We start from the raw sequence: 20,876 nt of genomic DNA, 5'->3' as shown, positions 1-20,876 counted from the left end.
TTTCCTCGAAAGACTGTGTTGACTGTGACAAAGAAAGAGCCAACTGGTAGAACAACCATCGCTGCAGTGAATGCCAATAGGGTCTTTATGACAGATGCAGATACCACTGGTGTCGTGTCAGAAGAACCTGTATTTGGTTGCAGAGTCTTTTCGTTGGTTGCTGAGGCAAGCGCCTGCTGAGGACGACGTTGTTGCAGCGTCGACATCTTACGATGTGTGTCAGGTGCAAGGGCGCGAAAGCTGGCACAAACTCGAGATTTGAAGAATCACTAATTAGTTTGGTAGTCGTTGTAGTGCAGAATCGTTAGCATGAGCAGGGCCTGAAGGTTGGATGTGTACACCTTGACCTGTTGGTTCGACTGCTTTAAAGCTCTTGCCGTGGACTAAGAGGCATGAATTGGACTGTGCGACAACGTGATATTGAGATGTCGCGTGTGTGCAGTCTCCAACTGAAAATCACCCGTATAAATCTACACAGTTTCTTGACCACAATCCGAACACCAATTACGAATCATGGATAAACAGTACGAACAGCCCCAAAGGCACAACAAAGCTTGTACACTTTGAGCTACGTTCTGCTAAAGACCCTGTTCTGTCGTGCTTGACACTAAAACGACCAAGATATTATGCCATTACTGTGAAACCATATGAGCCGTCCTGGAATTCGCGTCAGTGCTTGCACCACCCATGCGGAGCGTATCATACACACGCCCCTCGTCTCCCACGATGACTGGTTCTCCCCCTTCAGCAACGCCTCAAAACGACTTTGCTAGGCTTGAACCACGCGTCAAGTATGTTTCTGAGGCCGCCATAAGGAAGCAATGGAAGAAATTGCCCGCTTCTAGTCATGCGCCAGCTCGTGAAGCTATTATACTGGCCAAGGAACAGTCTGGCAGTCGCAAAGGGGAGACTACGGCTGACAAAGCCACAGACGATTTCGTAAAGGACGTTGCTAATCGGTATGAGACCGTGTCTAGCTATTCGTATAAATGTTGACAAGGGAACAGATTACTCGAGCGTCTACCACGCATTCCTTTTCCTCCTGGTACTGATGAACGATATTTCGATTACGAGGCTATCCTCGATCGAGCCTCTAAGCTAGAGGAACAGTTTACTAGCAATACGCACTCAGCCAACCTCTTGCGAGCACAGATCGCGAAGGAGGAAGAACTACTGAGGCAGGATGAACAAGAGGTTACACGCCTGGAGCAGGGATTGAAAGACAACGAGCTGATAAGAAAGGAGCAAGCAAGGTCGCTGCATCCCATCGCACGCACGCTTGGTGAAAGCTCGAGTGGTGTTGATCTCACAGCACAGACCAGTGGAATAAAGAGCGAAATACATCTCTCCGAGTTATTTCAGGACGAGGATTTGCAACCCGTACTTATTCAGCTGTTGAGCCACTTGGACAGCATAGACGAAAACACTGAACATATTAGAGAGGTCAAGCGAATGATCGACGCGACCACTACGAATCTAGATGTTCTGGAAGCTGTGCATGTCCACATCCCTTCTGCCACTTGAAAAACACACTGAAGCATGCCGCATACGAAAACAACAGTTCTATTTGCACAGTTGTTACAAAACTAGTATTACAAGTTCTCCTACCCTTCGACCAAACTGCTGCCACTCTTGCCACGATGTCAATTCCCTCGATCGAACAGCCTTGGTCTCATCTTCTGCTCATCTGGCTAATTCCTCCTTCTCAATACAATTTCGAGCTGTATACCGGGACTGTGCAACCAGGCTTGGTGTAGTGGTCGAATAAGGAGCCAAATTGGCTTCGCCAATGGTTTGCTGGCTTGCGAAGGCTGCAGAGCCTTCCTTGTTGTATGCGAGTATCGCGGGACACCATCGACTCACACATGGTGCCTCTTCGTGCTCGTCGAAACTCCATCAATCGTATCAATATTCCTTCCAAGATAATCCGAAAATATGAGCGCAGCATTTGCCAGTTTTGGTTTGACAACAAGCCCACACTCGTGAAGAAGCCACTCAGCTTCTACAAGGGTTACCACATTTATGGCACCGAGTTCCTGGTATAACCCATACCTCCTGGCCCTTAGCCTTACACTTGGGACACTTCACGCCATTCATAGCGTCTTGAGTCTAGAAGAGGTCAGTGCTGTATAGAGAATACTTCTTCTAGCTTACCGGTGCCTGCAGATCCTCGCTGTCAATCATCCTGGCTGTGAAAGGCAAACATGGCCCCATCATGCCATCGCTGGTATAAGTCTTCAAAGCCATTACGAAGTCGATGAGTATTCTGATGGTTTGTGTTGGGAAAGGTGAGCTTCACCGTGCAATTGAGGACCAAGAACGAAGGCTGTAAAGGTATTCGTTCAACGACCATTTATGTCTTCTTCAACCCCTATCTGCTGACGGCAGGTTCTCTCATGTCATCAGCTCAGTTCAAGAATGTTCAAGCAATGCACAGTTCTGTACTACCGATGGAACAACGTTTAGTACAGCGCAGGATACTTGCATGTGGCACATATCAAAGTTTACATGGGTTGCGCCTGAGCATTCACACCGCTGAGTTGAGGCCTACTGTCAGACCGCGACGTGGATAAAAGTGAGTTTTTAGAGTCGTCTTTTGAGTTTGCGATGCACATGATGGATCGCAAGTCTGCAAACAAATCAGGATAAGGTGGAATTCTTGGCTATACACTCCTTGACATCAGCACTACCGTCAAGATTGTCGGATCAGTGTGACAGTGCTCTGCTCCAAACGGGCCGGACCGTGGAACGCAATGCCGAAGCCACAAGTGAGAAATCGAGATATATCGAAATAGTCTGGGCTAGAGATCAAGTCCATACTGCGTCCGAAATTTTGTTGTGGTAGACAACAAGTCCTGGAGCTAGCTATCCTGACTGGTACGTGCCTGAATGGATCTAACTGGAACTGCGGCGCTAAGTGGTCACGATTTCTGACATGTCAGATGTGAAGTACAAGGTAGCTAAAGTCTACTACTAGTCACCAGATCAGAATTGTGGCTCGAGAGGGGATTGAAACTTTGATATCGGACATCTTCTGGCGGTGTTTGTATGACTCGACGACTCTCAGTCCTCAATGGCTCTTCAATTCACTAGCCATGCACAAGCATGCGTGGAAGCTCGAAAATATGCAAGATGCAACTAGTAGCTCCACTTCAGCAAGCGACAATTCACAACCCACTATTCGAGTACGGACCATGCTCAAGGTGCGCTGCCATGCTGAGCGATCTAGCCACGGGTTGATTCGAATTTCTTCTGTGCTTCTTGTCCAATACTGGCGCCCTGAAGAGAAGCGCGATTCCCATACATGCAGAACGCCAAGCGAGATTAAGAATAACAAGAATTGCGCCCTAGACTGACCGCAGAAGTTTGAGAGCGACAGGAAAGTTCAACTCCCACGAGCCATGATCGCCTGTTATCGACTGGCTCGTGCTACGCAACGGATGTTGCTTCCCTTGGTTACAAACGGCCAGAAAACAGTCTTGTTGCAAAGACGCCGTCGCAAACTGCGACGATGTTTGATTGCTTGCTATGCTCGATAGGTGAAGGACTGCCAGGCATGCCTAGTGGACGCTGGTTTTGAGAATCTGCTTACCTGTTTGGGTCTTTACAGGCTGGTATCATTGGTGTTGGAAGGATCATTCTTCCGGTGGCAGGTCCAGTCCAGTGTTATAAACCTGCAGACGCCCTCTTGTGTGCTCATTCAGGTTGTCAATCTGTGTACTTGGATCATCGCCCAATTCAAGGTTGTTGAGAACGCAGTCACTTATCCTGCATGAAGACAACTTCGACACTTTGGCGAATCATGACGCGACTGACATGCGTTCATGGTATAGAACCTGACGTTTTACTAAGATTAATGCACAGAGCGTGCGCATTACCAACCTCACGAATGATCTTACAGACCGTCCTCAGACGGTCACGTTGTTTGTGTTTACGCTAATCTAGCTCTGAGCAGAATCTCTATACCGCCTACTGCATGCGAGATTTCCGAGATTGCGCGGTCGCACGATGAAGTCCTGTCTGTGCAACGCACGTTTGGAGAAAATTGTCACATCTGGATAAAGACGTACCTCGACCTGAAGTTTATCTGGCTGCCAGACTCATTCGATAACACGATCGACGTTGACAACGTCTAGAGGAGTCCAATCTTCCTCACCGCCTTCGAGTCAAGTTCGATCTCCGATTGCGATGCAGTATTCTAGTCGAACTAGGAGCATGTGTTGAACAGCTCTTGTGTACATTGACAAAAAAGCGGTTGATATTCTGATTCGTCCCATGGCCACAAGAAGTCAATATCGGTTTGTCATTCTGATGGTGAACCAGGTTACAGTGTTCAGGACGGACCGCTTGGCCTCTTTTCTCGACGTTTTCAAGCACCAAGTGGTGCGTTGCAAATACTAAGGGAAGCCGGGAATACTTACATACCAATCAACATTGGGCAGCAGCAGCGCCAGGATGAAGTTGGCTAGAACTATGCGTGTACTTCAAGTTGTGATGGTTGGCTGTGCCCTTTTTTTGCAAGCATGGTCAAACTTGTACTTACTTGGCTGGAAGTACGTTAGAGAGACAGTAAGTGGAAGCAAACAGATGCAAAGGTGACTAATGCGCAGCACTTCCACGAGGCGATCCAGCCGCCAATCACAATCGCATCGCAACTTGAAGGAGTGCGTGAGGAGCAGCGGCTGTTGGTGCCAAGAGGTGATTGTGCAGGGTATTTGTGGTTGGACTGCTCGACATCAGCTAACCATGAGAGTACACATTACATGAGAGTGCTATGTGCTCTTGCTTGTAAGGTGTGAGCATAACGTTCGCCATCTGTAGTCGTAAAACTGCTCAGCTTCAATCGGAAGAGCGCCTACTCACGCTTGACTAGCCATACTCAGTATCGCAGCCGTATCTGCTGGAAACTTGAGCTTGCCTGTTGTGAAGAAGATCGCTCTGCAACTGCACGAACCGAGCTACCGCACTGACCATATAACAGGTACACCTGCCTGAGATCTCAATCCTTTCGTCTCACTTGATATGCATGACCCGCTCGATCCTTTCGCCGTCTCAGAGACGAAGTCGCTTTTTCCAACGCTTCCAGTCCAACTCACAGCTAGACCGTGCAAGCAACCCATTGTCTCGTCAGTTGTCGACGACTTGCATCTCCGTTTGCCACAGGTGGAATGATCCTTCAAAAGACTTCGATGATTGTCACAGATTCAGGCGAGTAGACACGAGCTCGTCAACACTTGGCTCCTCTCGAGGAAAAAGATGATTCATCCATTGGTCCAGAGCACCGAAACCAGCACTGTGTATCAGTGTAGGTGCGGCACAACGGAGAAAATGGTCCCTCAAAGGATAGGGTCAAACAATGCAAGCTTTCAGTTGAGATACGCCTTGTCCTGCTCTTCGGCTACGCCGACCAGTCAGCGATTCTTATGACAAACCATAGCCCAGCCACTCAGATCCAGACTGTGGTTTCGAGGGTTTCCTACAACACTCGGAATGATATAATTCATTGAACAGAGAATTTTTCTTCTTTGAACAATGTTTTCCAGGTCAATGCACACGACATCAGGCAATGAAGCTAGATGGATTACGATGCCAAGTGTACACCCAGAATCCCGGCTTCGTCAGGCCGTCGACAGGCAAAATCTGCTGCCGGAAGTCAACATCAATATTCAAGTGGCAAACTTGAGGCTGAACTTCAGCTGCGCAAATTTCTCGAAACAGAACTCTTTTTAGCTTTACATCATAGTGGAATTATCGACCACTGGCAGACGACATCTCACAGCTTATCTCCAACTCGAACACTATTGCAGATGAACTCAGATCCGCTCTTACCCCGCTTCAAAGCAGCCTTGGCCACGTGGGATTATCACGAACAGGTCACGCAAGAACAACGTCTCGATTTCAAAAATATAAAAAAACCGTGCTACTCACCAAGAAGACCACCTATCGGTTCCCGAGGTTAAGACGCTCTACTGACCTACCTCGTTTGTGGCACCGTGCGAGCATCAAGCACCCCACTTCAGCTGGTGCGCTGGAAGCACTAGTGAGCGGCAGTAGCGAGGTTAAACCTTGCCTAGCTTTGTTCGATGTATCCACCACGAATGAACGGCTCTATGCTCCGTTCCAGCCATTCTCGAAGAAACGAGCGGGTTATTACGCAGAAAGTGAACAGCAGGTGATCTTCTTACGCGTTATGACCACATCGCAAAATTTCGTTCCTCTTCCGAGTCCTTCCCTCCTTTGAACTAGACCAGATCTTAGCACGATTCAGACAAGGCCGAAGTTGTGTTAGTGACTCGATTCAAGACGCTAACAAAGCAAATCTGACCAAAGCAAGTGTTAGCGAGGTTAGAGCTAAAACCATTCTAGGTTTGAGCGTTTGCCGTGAAAACTTGTGCATTCCACTAGCGCATTCCCGCGTTACCATGGCCTTCTGTCAGGGAAAGTGATAAGAAAACATAACCCACCTCACGCCTCTCTTTTGGAGAAACGACTTTTGTGACATCTTCTCATCTTTCTGTGACCGTTGCTTTGGTCCTCGATACCACTGACCAACGTTCAATATGGCTACAGAGAAGTCTGTACTAGACAAGGAAGTCGGCAACAATGCCTTTGCCTCCAACGAGAAACGACGCAACAGCACCCAGCATGTTCACGCGACTCTAGATGGAATCAGAGATCCTTCTGAACCTGATCTTTCCGTCGGTGCTATCCTCAGAGGTACTGCAGCAACTCCTTTGACTCTCTTTGAGAAGAAGGCAGCATTGATCAACGCCGAATTGGACAACTTCGGCTTGGGAAGATATCAGATATGCATCTGGTTCTTGTGCGGTTTTGGCTACTTCCTCGATCTAGCCTGGGCACAAGGTGTCGGTCTTATCGCATCAGCTATTTACCAGGAAATGAACGTGCCTGATGGCAATACTGGTCAGATCTGGGCTTTGGCAAATGCTGGTCTTGCTATCGGCGCTTTCTCTTGGGGTATCCTTGTGGACATTATTGGTCGAAAGTGGTCTTTCAACCTCACTTGTCTGATTACTTCCGTGTTCGGTCTTTTATTGGTAGGTTCCTCTTCACGACTTGGTTCGACATTGCTAATCTATTGATCCCAGGCTGCTCCCAAATTCAACTACGACGCAATTTGCGGTATCTACTTCCTTGCCTCGATTGGTCTAGGAGGAAACATCCCGATCGATGCAACTATTGCCCTGGAATATCTCCCACAGAGACGACGTAATCTTGTCGCGTTGTTGTCCATGTGGCAGCCAATCGGTGTCGTCGTCGCTTCTGCTATTGCTTATGGCACCGCTGCCAAATACCGATGCGATATAGAGTTACCTTCCTGTCGAGCTGTGGCGGCTGGTGAACCATGCTGCACTGTCTCAAGCAACATGGGTTGGAGATATCTGGTCATCGTTCTTGGTTGTATGACACTGGCTGTCTTCTTCCTGCGATTCGTCGTCTTTCACTTCTACGAATCACCCAAGTTCCTCCTCAGCAGAGGTAGGGAGGCAGAGGCCATCGAGGTTCTGCACAAGATCGCAAAATTCAACAAGGCACCACCACCAACATTGACAGTAGAAATGTTCCGAGAAGTTGAGGAGAATTCTCCAGAGTTACCTCTACAAGCAGGCCCTCAATCTACAGCACAAACCACCAAGAACGTATTGAGCAACTTTGTCAACAGCTTGAAGCATTTAAAAGGCTTGTTCGACAACAAGCTGAAGATTTTTATCTTCGTCCTACTAGCTATCGCATACATGGTAAGTCTAGCCTCATACTCAATAAGTCAAAACCTTTACTAACTGAATCTTCTCTAGGGCGACTACTGGTCCTTCAACCTGGCAGGTGCCTTCCTCCCAATCATCCTTCTCAGAAACGAAGTCTCTACCGGTAGTGGCACAGTCTCCGAGACATATCAGCACTATATCATCATCTATGCTCCGGGTATCATCGGTGCCGTTCTAGCGTTGATCTCCGTCCAGCTCCCTCTAGTCGGACGCAAATGGTCCCTTGTCTTTTCGGCTATCTGCCAAGGTCTCTCCATGGCCATGTACACTCAGGTCAAGTCAACAGCTGGTTACGTCGGACTCAACGCACTCGAGTACCTCATGCAAACTGTAAGTTCTTTCCACAATTCTCAAAATCGAAGACTTTCAGGACTGACTGATCTTGTAGTATTTCAACGCCGTCTTATACGCGTCGGCACCCGAACTTTTCGACACCGCCTACCGTGGCAGCGCCAGTGGTATGCTCTCTTGCCTGGGTCGTATCGCTGGTATCGTCGCACCTTTTGCAGGTAAGTATCTTCGATTTCCACTTCTTCGTTCTATGAAACTAACGGAACTACAGGTCAGCACTACCTTGCTGCTTCAAGCTCCGGCATCTTGTGGCTCGGTGCAGGTGGTATCTGGCTATCGGCATTTGTCATGGTCTTCCTGCCTGTCGAGATGAGGAACAGACAGATGTTCTAGATGTGCCCGTGCAAACGCGAGTGATTACTGATCTTCTATGAGTACATGTTTCAAGTACAGAAGTATAAGCAAACAACTAAATATAATTGATATATAAATGTCAAGAAATTGATCACATCGTATCCCTGCTGGAGACTCGAAAGAGCCTTGTTACATTGAGAGGAGATAGCACTTCCATGTTGCCTTCTTGCTGTTTCGCTAATACCAAATATCAACTTGAGTTAGTCCTCGGCGCGTCTTACGCAGATCTACCAGTTGACATTCATAACAGCGCTCTTCTATTAGTTTGTTCACATGGCACTTTCGTTCTTCCACTATTTTGCACAAGCTTTCGAATTCCTTCATACTGTGTCTACCTGCCCGAATGAGTCTGAGCATCATGGTCCATGGTATATCTGTGGTAAGCTGGTTCATCTCCTGAATGTCTTACTTCGGCATCACGATGATTGACGAGCCTGCCGTGTTCATCGTAATATATGGGACCTCGCGGATTCACGTCCTCGATTTCGGCATATGTTTGAACCTGAGGACGTTCCGATACATAGTATCGGCCCGTGTATGGGTCATATAGCCGCTCCAGATAGTGACCCGGACGAGCTATGTGGTTGACTGGTGGATAGTGGTAACGTGGATGTACGCGGTCGTCAATGTGTCTTATTTCCTCTTGGTTTCGATATCGTAGTTCTGCTGTGTGGCCACGACCATCAACAGGCGAAGTTGTTGTTGGCTGGTCATAGATGGGTATGTATTGTCGTGTGACAACACCTCGCGGTGACGATACCTGTTGGAACACTATACCAGAGTTGATGACAGGATCTCCGTATTGGTCGAACTCTATTACGTTCGAACGCTGCCGTGCTATGGGCTCCGCGATCGTCCTAGCATCATCACGGGGCCACGTCGTTGTCGCAACTCGACCGTGTAGTGGCACAGGATCAGGGTAATGAGCCCTGCTAAAGGACTGTACAAAACGTTCAGGCACAGGTACCACGGTTGTGGTTCTGGGACGTATGACGTGGTTGGATGGTTGTCGTTGACCGGTAATGTCGTTAGGTTTGACAACGTCATTAGATCTTGAGGCAGGTCGTGGTGTTCGAGCACTTTGAGAGAGCACAACACTAGATTCTGCCATTTCCGTGTCCACATGAGCATCAAGAGCACTTAGAAAGTCTTCAGCCGCATCAGCTGGTCGGCAATCACTCCTACTGCGATACGATCTGACAGTATTAGTCCTGGTCATAGCCTCCGCTGTAGGCATGTCTAGATCCTCTCCTTGGAAGGAAGCGTGTGACGATGCAGAATGTAGACGTCCAGGTATATAATGAGTCTGTGAATGGATTTGCGAGCTCGGCTGTTGATAATTATTCTGGAAAAGCATATCGCCCACGACAGTTCTCGAGGAGGATGAGGCCGAGTCAAACGCAGTGCTCCTATCGTCATAGACAGCCACCATTGATGCAGTGCCAGGCCTATCTGCTATGTAGCGGGGCTGTGCTCTCTCGAAATCATTGCGAAGATCATCAGAATGAGATGCGCTACGAGATTGATAAAGCATGCTGGGGTTCTCTTCTTCCGTCCTCTCCGGTCGGACATTGAAGCCGCTGGTTGGATGGGAAGTATGCACGTCTTGTATTGTTGATGTCCGAAAGGCCTCTTCGAGCAGTGGTCGTAGAACTGAAGGCAGGTCTCCACGGACCTGCATAATTTTAATGAAAGCCGGCTCCGGTAGGGCTATCATATCGTGCTTCCAATCCACCTTAGGACTAGCACGATTGTTCTCGTGAGCTTTGCTGAAATGGATGATCAGATCTATCAGATCCCAATTTGCTCGAGCTTCCGACTTTCTCTGTACGCGACACTCTACGCATCGTAGGCCTTCAATATCTTTTAGCACTTTTAAGTCAGGTTTGAGGTCAACGCAATCCCTGAATAGATCCAGAGCGGGTGAGTTGCTGTATTTCTTGCTAAATGTCGAAACAGCAAGCGCGATGGCCACGAAGAGCCGTAAGCTAGATGGAACATGAACCGTGCTTGGAAAGGCAGTCCAGCCCTGGAGGAGACCGGAGGAAAGTTCGTCCCGTTGAAGTTCATACATACCCACACCTGGAGCCATAGACCCTAAGTTGTGCACCTTAGACGGCTGACCGGAAACTGAGAACGTATATGTTGTGTTGCTGACCAGGCTCATCGTGTCGGGTGAGCGCCAGCCCGCGGAAGGCACAGTAGAAGTTAGCAAGGAGCCTGCAGACACCACGGACAAAGGCTGGCATGTTAGGTTTGGTGTATGTGTTACGCTTGGTTCGGGCGTGTGTATCCTTTCTGGATGAACGTGGAAAGGTGGGAAATCGGGCCAAAGCGCTTGCCAAGTGACCACCTTCGAACCATTGCTGAAAGCGGTGGTATGCTTCGAAGCATAATGTTGGATAACGGATTCGAAAGCAAAGTACTTGATACTTGGAGTGGTTGGGCAAACCGGACATAAGAACAGCTCCTTACGTATCTGCTCCGTTCGAGGTTTGATATTTTGTTCAAAGACCCATTTCATATCCTCTAGCTTCAGGCTCTTATCACTGGACATTGTTAGGCTCATGAAACCATTACCAGTCTGCACTCGCTCGATACGAGATTGCTCGTCGATATAGGCTTGCCTCGTACGGACCAGAACTTCAGCAGCGAAGCGAGGAGCATGTGGATAGGTGACCCAACCACCGTGTGCCCATTTTTGTTTGATGAATTCCTCAGCGATCTGGCACAATCTCTCCCTCCTGGGAGTGTCTGCATGGGCAAGCAGATACTCATCAGTACGAACAGGCGGCTCGTATATGCCTGGAGTAGATGCGGTCCTGACTGCGTTTTTCGCCTCGTTTTCTAGCACGACTTGGCGTCTCTGATGAAACAGACGATCCTTCAGTGTTTCCCAAGAATTTTCATTCAATGGCATAGCTATTTTGAGAGAAGCGTCAAAAGCTTCAAGTCTTTCCAGCATATCTTTCGTGATAGGAGGATTCAAGGCAGAGCAGCGCTGTATGATATCCGCTCTCTTGTGTGCTCGTATCCGTGCACGTTCGTGATGGGTTTTTGACGCTCTGTTACTTCCCGAACTTGTTTGCGAAGTCATCGAAATGGAATCCGATCGAGGTTGCATGACTTTAAAAGGGGGATCCATTCCAGGTGCAGCAGCATAGATAGGTAACGGAGGTAGAGCAGAGGGTATGGGATGACCGCGGAAACCTGGTGCATGAGACAATATAGGCCTACCAGTCAAATCGTTGAAAGTCGAAGAAGACGTCCGATGCACAAGGCCGTCATTGAGGCCAGCAAACACACGTCTAGCATCAGCAAGTCCTCCAGCACGCTCCCAATTTTCGAAACGAGCAGCATCGGCCTGGGAAGCGCGTCCCTTGTCCGAGAGGCCTTTGAGCCACTCCTCCGCCGCGGCAAGGGCGAGTGACCGTGCTTCGCGCAATTCCTCTTGGAAACTCTCAATGTCTGAGATAAGGTAGTATTTTTGCGGAGTAAGGCCTAAAGGAACAGATTCGCGCACGAGCGTGTGAGGTATGTAATTCATAAACTGGTCGAACAAAGCAAAGGGCAATCCCGGAAGTAGTGGTGAAGCGTCAGAAAGCAAGACTTCTGCATCCTAGGCGAAAGAATCAGCATCGCAACATATTGCTCGATAAAGTCTGACGTCTACCTTCCGCAGTTTTCTTAATATACAGTCTTTGCATGCACGTAACCTGAATGGCCATACGGCACGAATATCACCTGATTCAGGACCGACTATCCATGAGCTAGACGTTGTCGTTCCGATAGCAGACGATGGTTCAGCACAGATTTGACATTTGGTCCCGAAAACCAGTGCAAATTGAGCATACTCTGACAAGGATTGCATAGGTTTGGGCATGGAAGGAAAATATTGCCGTCTAGAGTACGCCCAGATTGAGTCCTGCGACCTGGTGGCGTAGACATCATGTGATTGCTTCTTGCTGATGTCGGGGAGATAAGACCTGGAGTCAAGTAAGGTGCGAAAGCGCTGGTTGACTCTGACCAAGTGAGCCAGGGAACGGGGATCAACACTCAAGAAGACATGCTGAAGCACACTGTCCGGAAGATCATTGATGCCTCGCTGACGTCCTGCCAATGAAGGGGACTTGGAGGGTAGTCGGGGCCTCTTAGGTAGGGGATGCTCGTGGCTCAGGACGAGCTGGTTGGCAATGTCCAATTTTTTGGGTAAGGAGATAGGTATGGGGATATCCACCAAATTGCCAGGAGATCTTTTTCTCTTGCTGGAGCCGATATTGTCATCAGCAGCTGGGGATTCCTCCATACTGGTAGGGGAGACAGAAGAACATAGGAAAAGGGGTCAAAGCCAGTGTTGTCCTTGCAAAGGTCGAAAACCGAGCAAAAGTGTTTTCACAGCACGACCAGGTTAACGCTCTCTAAGGTAGAGATTTGGGTTAGATGCTATGTGGTCGCGAGATTGGATTGCGCGAAGAAGGCAGACCAGATAAGACCTTCGATGGCCCGGGTAAGTGAGCGATCGCAGGAACAAAGACAGGAGGACTGCGCACTCGACTCGTGAATTGTACTCGGGTTGAGCCTCACTGGGGATTCGAGTAATTGTGATAGGCCGCAGGCTTTGATCAAAGTGATAGAGTCGGCTGATTCTATCACTATCTTGGGGTGGTAGATGCAGTATCAAGAACGTTCTTTGCAAGTGTTCCGTGGATCGTAAGTTCGCACAAGAGCTATAATTGCACAAGTTGACAAACCTGGAGGAGGAAGGCGAAGAAGTTGCGGCAGTCGCGACTGCAAAGAATATGGAAATGCGACAGGTGCGAACGCAGGTCGTCCTCACTTGCCATTCTCCAGGACATTTAGCGCCTGCTAGTGACCCTAGACGCTCAATCACGGGTGTTACTCAAGCATCCACCACGAGCTGCCAAGGTCATTCGTCATAGCTGACTTGCGGCCTGCAAAGAATCCATAACATTGGAGGACTAAACGTACAAACACCTGGCGGTGCTGCACGATGTACAGGTTACATATATTTTGAGCCACTCATGTCCTAGATCTGGTCAATGTAAATTTACTTTGCTTTTGAACGGACCAATTCACGAAGACCACGAATCTGTTGCAGCATAACAGAGCACTTGTAGCAACTCTCGCCTGCAGTATTTGAGTGCGATAGGAGCTGGATCTGTGTTAGGCCAGCAGTAGTCTGTCTATGGTCAACTGCTCTCTCTTTTGTACATACTGCCTGTTTCGATCCCCAGCATGGCATCGCTCAATCTTTCCACAAATGGGCCTTCGATCACGAAGAGCTACCAGACGGTAGTTAATGCCCCTCCACCAACTGGCGCTGCAGCCTCTTCGCCCACGTATGGTCAGTGGGCTGTCTTTTCGGTCCAGGCTCCGCTGGCAAATGCCTTTCAGGATGCGGGAAACAAGGAAAGTGTGCTCAAGGTGCAAAGCACGGGAGGTGAGCGGAATCGAGAGTCGTTTCCACTTAACTCGAGGCTGACTAAATGTAGAGGGAGAGCTGGTCGACCTGATCGACGACTTCTCTGATGGACGAATACAATTTGCTTTTGTCAAGGTTAAGGACACGAACACTGGTCTACCCAAAAATGCCCTCATCGCTTGGTGTGGTGAAGGTGTACCTGAACGGACCAAAGGCTACTTTACGAGCCATATGACAGCTGTAGCCAAGCTTCTTCATGTATGTGTTCAAAGTTCCAGCACAAATTCAGAAGCTGATCAACACAGGGCTACCACGTACAGATTACGGCGCGATCAGACCGCGACCTCTCACCCGAAAGCATTATCCAAAAGGTTGCCGACGCCTCCGGTGCAAAGTACTCCTCGGCGACTGCACCTCCACCTACAGCTTCGATCAAACCTTCAATTGCCTCGAAACCTGCCTTCACCCCGACTCAGAGCACTTCCGTACCAATAAGGACTGCGAGAAGAGCAGATTCAAACGTCGATGAAGATGGCTGGGGAGCAGATGCGCCGCCTGTGGTGCGAACACAGCTCGAGCGGGTGCAGCCTGCATACCAACCTACAAAGGTTAACATGCGAGACCTTGTCTCTCAGAAGCCGACATCCAGCTTTACTCCTGCGAACACTTCGGACGACCGTCCTGACGTAGTCAGAGGTGCCTACCAACCAATTGGCAAGGTTGATATTGCTGAGATCCGAAGACAAGCGAAAGAGTCGGGTCAGCTCAAAGAAGAAAGACCAGAGACTGTAAAGGGTTCATACGAGCCTGTTGGCAAGGTCGATATTGCTGCCATCAAAGCTCGAGCCCAGAAACCAGAATCTGCCATTTCTCCTCGTGCAGAACCACCTGCGCCAGACTCGCAAGAAGAGCAACCACCATCTCTTGCTCAAAGATCGGCTGCTTTTTCGCAAGCGAGCCCTCTTACATCATTGCCTAAACCCAAGGTCACAAACAAATTTGGAGCAAGCAGCACTTTCACTGGCACAAAGGCGCCAACTCCGGCCGGCTTCGAGACTGCGCAGCCAGCTACTGCGGCTCCTGTAGGCACAGCGAGTCGCACGTTTGCCGACCAGGGTGGTAAGACTCCTGCTCAGATATGGGCTGAGAAGAAAGCGCGAGAACGGGGTGCTAGTGGCAGTGGTTCCGCACTTCCAGCGTCTGGATATACTGGTACAACACCTGTTCTCGAACAAAAGAGCGGAAACACAGGGTATGAAAGTGGCTACGCAGGCAAGAAGTGGGCCCCCGTTGGCACCAATAGGACTGGTCGATCCAGCATTGCAGAACAGAAGACTGGTGAGGCGAACCCAGAAGAAGACTCTCCCACTCCCGCCTCCCCAGCTGGTGCGGTAAGCTCTATCCGCGATCGCTTCAGTGGTGCTGCTCCCATGGGCGCGCCGGCTTCATCCAGCTTTGATCGAGCTCCTCCACCTGTTCCTGAACCAGAAACGAGTACAAAGCCTAATCGAGGCGTTCCAATACCAGGCCTGCCCACGCGTCCAGCGCAAGAAGAGGAAGAGTCGACAACAGCAGGTATTCCGCCTCCTCCACATGTACCTCGGAGCCCTACACCAGAAACGCCAGAGCGGGAGACGTCGCCTATCCGTATTGCCATGCCTGTCAGTAAGGCAGCACCAGTTCAGGATGCTCATGAAGAAGTACATTCTCCTCCACCTGCAGTGCCTACAGAATCACTCAGACGTGTTGTACCTCCACCACCACCAGAAGAAGACGATGAGCCCGAAACAGGTCCCGATCCTGGTCGAGTTGCTGCACAAGCCGCAGCAGCAACTGCTACAGGTGCTGCAGAGCCTGAAATTGAGACTGAAAGTGGCGGGGAGAGAGCTAGAGCTGAATTTGACTACGACGCTCAGGAAGACAACGAAATCTCTTTCGCGGAGGGCGAGATTCTAACAGACATTCAGAAGGTCGATCCCGACTGGTGGATTGTCACTAATAGCAAAGGTCAACAGGGCCTGGTGCCAGCGAATTACCTACAGATCGTACAAGATGAAGAACCTATGCCAGCTGCATCTCAAAGAATTCCAGATGCTGCACCTTCAGCAGCAGCTTCTGCTCCTGTACCATCGGCCGGCGGGTCTCAAGGCAAGACTGCAGTAGCCATCTATGATTATGAGGCTGGCGAAGACAACGAGCTCTCCTTCCCAGAGAATGCTGTCATTACTGATATTGTGAGTATTAACACAAATTTTGTCTACGTTTCTAACACAAGCAGGAATTTCCCGATCAAGACTGGTGGCAGGGTGAATACAACGGCAAGAGTGGACTCTTTCCCGCAGCATATGTCGAGCTTCGAGGATAGGTAGTATGTTAACCTACAACTGCCGTGTTGGACCTATCTGCCTGCCTACGTGTTTGTAGAAAACAATCACAATCGATTGTCAGAGCTTTCATGTCGTGCAAATGAAAAATCCTGGTCCGGAAAAACTGGCAGTTATTAGCTGCAAATATGGGCGTTGCTTGGACCTTGAGCATGTCCAATGAAAAGTGCTTGAAAGCGGGCAGCTTCGCGTTGGGTGGAGCATCTGGAAGCATTTGGTTTGGTGCTGGTTGCCCTCTTCCACCATGACCATCAAATTTTTGGAATGCACGTCGCGTCTTTCCAGAGCTGCATGAAGACCTCCATAGCATGAAAGAAATTTTCGAGCTTCCTGAGAAGTTGACAGAGCACATATGAAGAATAGAATTCCTTGCTGCTTCGCTTGCTGTACATTGTGAGACGTAGTTGTTGCTGAAGCCGTCGGCGGTGTGGTCAGCTATCGGTCCTTATCTTTTCCCCATATTCGTCACAAAAAGTTTTCTAACAATTGGAGGAGCGTAGTCGCAGCGGCCGAGTGACTCAAAATTGTTTACTAGATTTTGCAGCTCGGAAATACCAGTTTTCAACAGCTGACGAGCTTCACTATACTGAGGGGCCTCTGTCATGGCTGCCTCAACACGCTGTCTGCGACAGTTAAGCTCAACGCTGCTCCAGCAAGCTCGTCCAGTTGCAGCACGACCTTTAACTCGCACATTTTCAACTCACCTCGCTCAGAAGGGCAAGCACTTACTAGCACAGAGGGAACCATATTGGTTGCAGACCAGGAAGTTCACCAGGTCGGCTCGTCGATATGCTGCTGTACAGGAAGCGCCACGAGCAGAGGCATACTTGGATAGTGGTGTTATTGAGCCAGGCAAGAATCTGGTGGACGTAAAGAAGGTGCTGGTCATAGGCAGTGGTGGACTCAGCATTGGCCAGGCTGGTGAATTCGACTACTCAGGTATACAGAGAACGTTATACGGACATAGTTAGAGGACTAATTTGTGCAGGATCCCAAGCCTTGAAAGCTCTCAAAGAAGCAAACGTTAAGTCAGTGCTCATAAACCCCAATATCGCGACGATCCAGACCGACCACAAGCTCGCAGACGAAGTATACTACCTCCCTGTTACGCCAGAATATGTTACCTATGTTATCGAACGAGAGAAGCCAGATGCCATCATGTTGGCGTTTGGTGGTCAAACTGCGCTCAATTTGGGTGTTAAGATGCAGAGGATGGGCATTTTCGAGCGATATGGTGTCAAAGTACTCGGAACTAGTGTTCGAACGCTCGAGGTTTCGGAAGATCGAGATCTATTTGCCAAAGCTCTGAAGGAGATTGACATCCCAATCGCTGAGTCAATTGCGGTCAATACTGTCGAGGAGGCTCTCAAGGCCGCTGATGCAGTGGGCTATCCTATCATTGTTCGTTCAGCATTTGCTTTGGGTGGTCTAGGTTCTGGATTCGCCAATGACGCTGAGGAATTGAGCAACTTGTCCTCCCGGTCGCTTTCGTTGTCCCCACAGATCTTGGTTGAGAAGTCGCTAAAAGGGTGGAAAGAGGTGGAATATGAAGTCGTTCGAGACGCCGAGAACAACTGCATAACTGTTTGTAACATGGAGAATTTTGACCCTCTGGGTATTCATACTGGAGACAGCATCGTTGTTTCTCCTTCTCAGACCTTGTCGGATGAGGAATACCACATGCTGAGGACAGCTGCAATCAAGATCGTCCGCCATTTGGGCGTGGTGGGAGAATGCAACGTTCAGTACGCTCTTCAGCCTGATGGACTCGACTATCGAGTCATCGAAGTCAATGCTCGTTTGTCCCGATCCTCTGCTCTTGCCTCAAAGGCTACTGGTTACCCTCTGGCATATACTGCTGCAAAAATCGGTCTTGGCCACTCACTACCCGAGCTGCCAAATGCTGTTACAAAGACAACCACTGCAAACTTCGAACCTTCCTTGGATTACATAGTGACGAAAATACCTCGGTGGGATTTGTCCAAGTTCCAACACGTCAAACGAGATATTGGAAGTGCTATGAAGTCTGTAGGCGAGGTCATGGCTATTGGTCGTACGTTCGAGGAGTCCTTCCAAAAGGCTATTCGACAGGTCGACCCACGCTTCGTTGGTTTCCAAGGCGATAAGTTCGACGATCTCGACGATGTGCTGAAGAACCCTACCGACCGTAGATGGTTAGCTGTTGGAGAAGCAATGATCAACCACGGCTACAGTGTCGACAAAGTACATGACCTGTCTAAGATTGACAAGTGGTTCTTGCACAAGCTACAAAACCTGGTCGACACAATGAGTGAGATCAAGGACTGTGGCAGTCTGACAGCCGTCAAGTATGAGCTTATGATCAAAGCAAAGAAGCAAGGCTTTTCCGACAAACAGATTGGCATGTACTGTGGTGCTTCCGAGCTGGATGTCCGCAAACGACGACAACAATTCAACATCAGGCCGTGGGTCAAGAAAATTGATACCCTAGCTGCCGAATTTCCTGCTGATACTAACTACTTATATACGACTTACAACGCTAGCTCGCACGATGTCACATTCGATGATCACGGCACCATCATTCTCGGCTCTGGTGTATATCGAATCGGGTCTTCTGTCGAATTCGATTGGTGTGCGGTGAATGCGACTCTTTCACTCAAAAACATGGGCAAGAAGACAGTCATGATCAACGTAAGTCAATGCTCTTTCTCTCAATGTTCTCAGGCTTGGCTGCCGCTGGGTGTGCTCCCGGGCAGTGTTTTGGACTCATCCTCACTCAGGATGGTCACATCCATCTCAGCCCTTTTGTCCCCTATCACTTTTGCTTCACTACTACTTCAACATACCTGCTAACTTCATTGCTGTATAATCCGGAGACTTACAGCACCGATTTCGATGTCGCCGATAAACTTTACTTCGAAGAACTCTCATACGAACGTGTAATGGACATTTATGAACTTGAGACAGCAACTGGTGTTGTCGTAAGCGTGGGCGGCCAACTACCACAGAACATTGCTCTCAGGTTACAGGAAGAAGGCAAATGCAAGGTACTCGGCACTGACCCTAAGGATATCGACAAAGCTGAAGATCGTCACAAATTTTCCTCTATACTCGATTCTATTGGTGTTGATCAGCCTGCTTGGAAGGAACTGTCTACTCCTGAGGAAGCTGAGTCCTTCGCCGATGAGGTCGGATATCCAGTACTTGTCCGACCATCATATGTCCTGTCTGGTGCTGCCATGTCCGTCATTTATAGCAAAGACGAGCTTCGAGATAAGCTTCTGAACGCAACTTCAGTATCTCCTGACCACCCTGTCGTCCTCACCAAGTTCATCGAAGGTGCCCAGGAGATCGACGTGGATGCTGTGGCTTCGCAAGGCAAGCTCATCTTACATGCCATCTCGGAGCACGTCGAGGCAGCTGGTGTGCACTCCGGTGACGCCACACTCGTCCTTCCACCTGCGAACCTGGACGAGACTGTCATGGCCAGAATAAAAGAGATTGCCGAAAAGGTCGCTAAGGCATGGAGCATCACCGGTCCTTTCAACATGCAAATCATCAAAGCCGACACCCCCGACTCGTCCGAATCAGCACTGAAAGTCATTGAATGCAATCTGCGCGCCTCTCGATCTTTCCCATTCGTCTCAAAGGTCCTCGGAACAAACTTCGTCGACGCAGCAACTCGTGCCCTAGCACAAAGCGACGTCCCAGCTCCACGAGACTTGATGGCCGAGAAGCGCGGTTACGTCGCAACCAAAGTCCCACAATTCTCCTGGACCCGTTTAGCAGGTGCCGACCCCTATCTCGGCGTCGAAATGTCCTCCACCGGTGAAATCGCCTGTTTCGGCAAGGACGTCGTCGAAGCATACTGGGCCTCACTACAATCGACCATGAATTTCCGTGTTCCTGAACCTGGCGAGGGAATCCTTCTTGGTGGCAGCACGGAACTTCCTGAGCTCCCCAAGATCGTTGAATACCTCAAGCCACTTGACTACAAGTTCTTCGCCGTCAACAACGCAGTCAAGGAGCACCTTGAGAAGGGCGGTGCCAAGATCGAGGTTATTGAGTTCCCAAAGACAGACAAGAATGCTTTGAGGAAAGTTTTTGAAAAGTACAATATCAAGGGAGTGTTCAACCTTGCCAAGACTAGGGGAAAGACTCTTCTGGACGAAGACTACGTTTCACGACGTAATGCGGTCGACTTTGGGTTGCCGTTGTTTATGGAAGCTAAGGTGAGTTTTCTGCTTTTGCGGGAATGAGATGTATACTGACTATACGACAGACTGCCCTGTTATTTGCACAGTGCATAAACGCCAAGTTGCCGAGGAAAGAAGGTATACCTCCTGAAGTCAAGAGCTGGAGCGAGTTTACTGGAGAGAGGATGATGTAGAGCAAGAGCCGTCCTGGAAAGAATGTGCTGGCGTTTCGTGGCGTACGTAAAGTAGACTTGACCTAGTATGTCGAAAAAGACAAGAAAGAGAATGAGTAGACATGCTGATGTTGTAGCTACCGCAGAGGTCGAGTCAGTGACCCTGGTAGATCCGTCCGAGTCTGACAGGTGAGAATGCAAATTCAAAG

The 20,876-nt window shown here is 49.3% G+C and overlaps 5 protein-coding genes across 5 annotated transcripts; 4 read left to right on the top strand and 1 right to left on the bottom strand.

Moving 5' to 3' along the window:
* Positions 1-726: 726 nt before the first annotated feature.
* On the top strand, positions 727-1,524 carry LTR64_004735 (uncharacterized protein; the record flags this gene model as incomplete). Its single annotated transcript, XM_064899080.1, has 2 exons — positions 727-959; positions 1,008-1,524. 2 exons carry the CDS (start codon positions 727-729, stop codon positions 1,522-1,524), a joined length of 750 nt encoding a protein of 249 aa, XP_064755037.1.
* A 5,036-nt stretch (positions 1,525-6,560) lies between these two features.
* Positions 6,561-8,471, top strand: LTR64_004734 (uncharacterized protein; the record flags this gene model as incomplete). The annotated part of the gene is made up of 5 exons (XM_064899079.1): positions 6,561-7,058; positions 7,110-7,760; positions 7,818-8,117; positions 8,176-8,296; positions 8,350-8,471. 5 exons carry the CDS (start codon positions 6,561-6,563, stop codon positions 8,469-8,471), a joined length of 1,692 nt encoding a protein of 563 aa, XP_064755036.1.
* A 352-nt stretch (positions 8,472-8,823) lies between these two features.
* On the bottom strand, positions 8,824-12,798 carry LTR64_004733 (uncharacterized protein; the record flags this gene model as incomplete). Its single annotated transcript, XM_064899078.1, has 2 exons — positions 8,824-12,111; positions 12,166-12,798. The coding sequence occupies 2 exons, from the start codon at positions 12,796-12,798 to the stop codon at positions 8,824-8,826; spliced, it is 3,921 nt and encodes a 1,306-aa protein (XP_064755035.1).
* Positions 12,799-13,748: 950 nt separating this feature from the next.
* Positions 13,749-16,300, top strand: ABP1 (actin binding protein; the record flags this gene model as incomplete). The annotated part of the gene is made up of 4 exons (XM_064899077.1): positions 13,749-13,953; positions 14,006-14,193; positions 14,241-16,169; positions 16,214-16,300. 4 exons carry the CDS (start codon positions 13,749-13,751, stop codon positions 16,298-16,300), a joined length of 2,409 nt encoding a protein of 802 aa, XP_064755034.1.
* Positions 16,301-16,921: 621 nt separating this feature from the next.
* Positions 16,922-20,688, top strand: CPA2 (carbamoyl-phosphate synthase (glutamine-hydrolyzing) cpa2; the record flags this gene model as incomplete). Its single annotated transcript, XM_064899076.1, has 4 exons — positions 16,922-17,258; positions 17,308-18,989; positions 19,079-20,530; positions 20,581-20,688. The coding sequence occupies 4 exons, from the start codon at positions 16,922-16,924 to the stop codon at positions 20,686-20,688; spliced, it is 3,579 nt and encodes a 1,192-aa protein (XP_064755033.1).
* Positions 20,689-20,876: the final 188 nt, after the last annotated feature.

The sequence above is a fragment of the Lithohypha guttulata genome (genome assembly GCF_036872675.1).
Source record: "Lithohypha guttulata strain CCFEE 5908 chromosome Unknown scaffold_3, whole genome shotgun sequence".
Classification (NCBI taxonomy): domain Eukaryota; kingdom Fungi; phylum Ascomycota; class Eurotiomycetes; order Chaetothyriales; family Trichomeriaceae; genus Lithohypha; species Lithohypha guttulata.
This window is presented reverse-complemented; position numbering and strand designations above follow the sequence as displayed.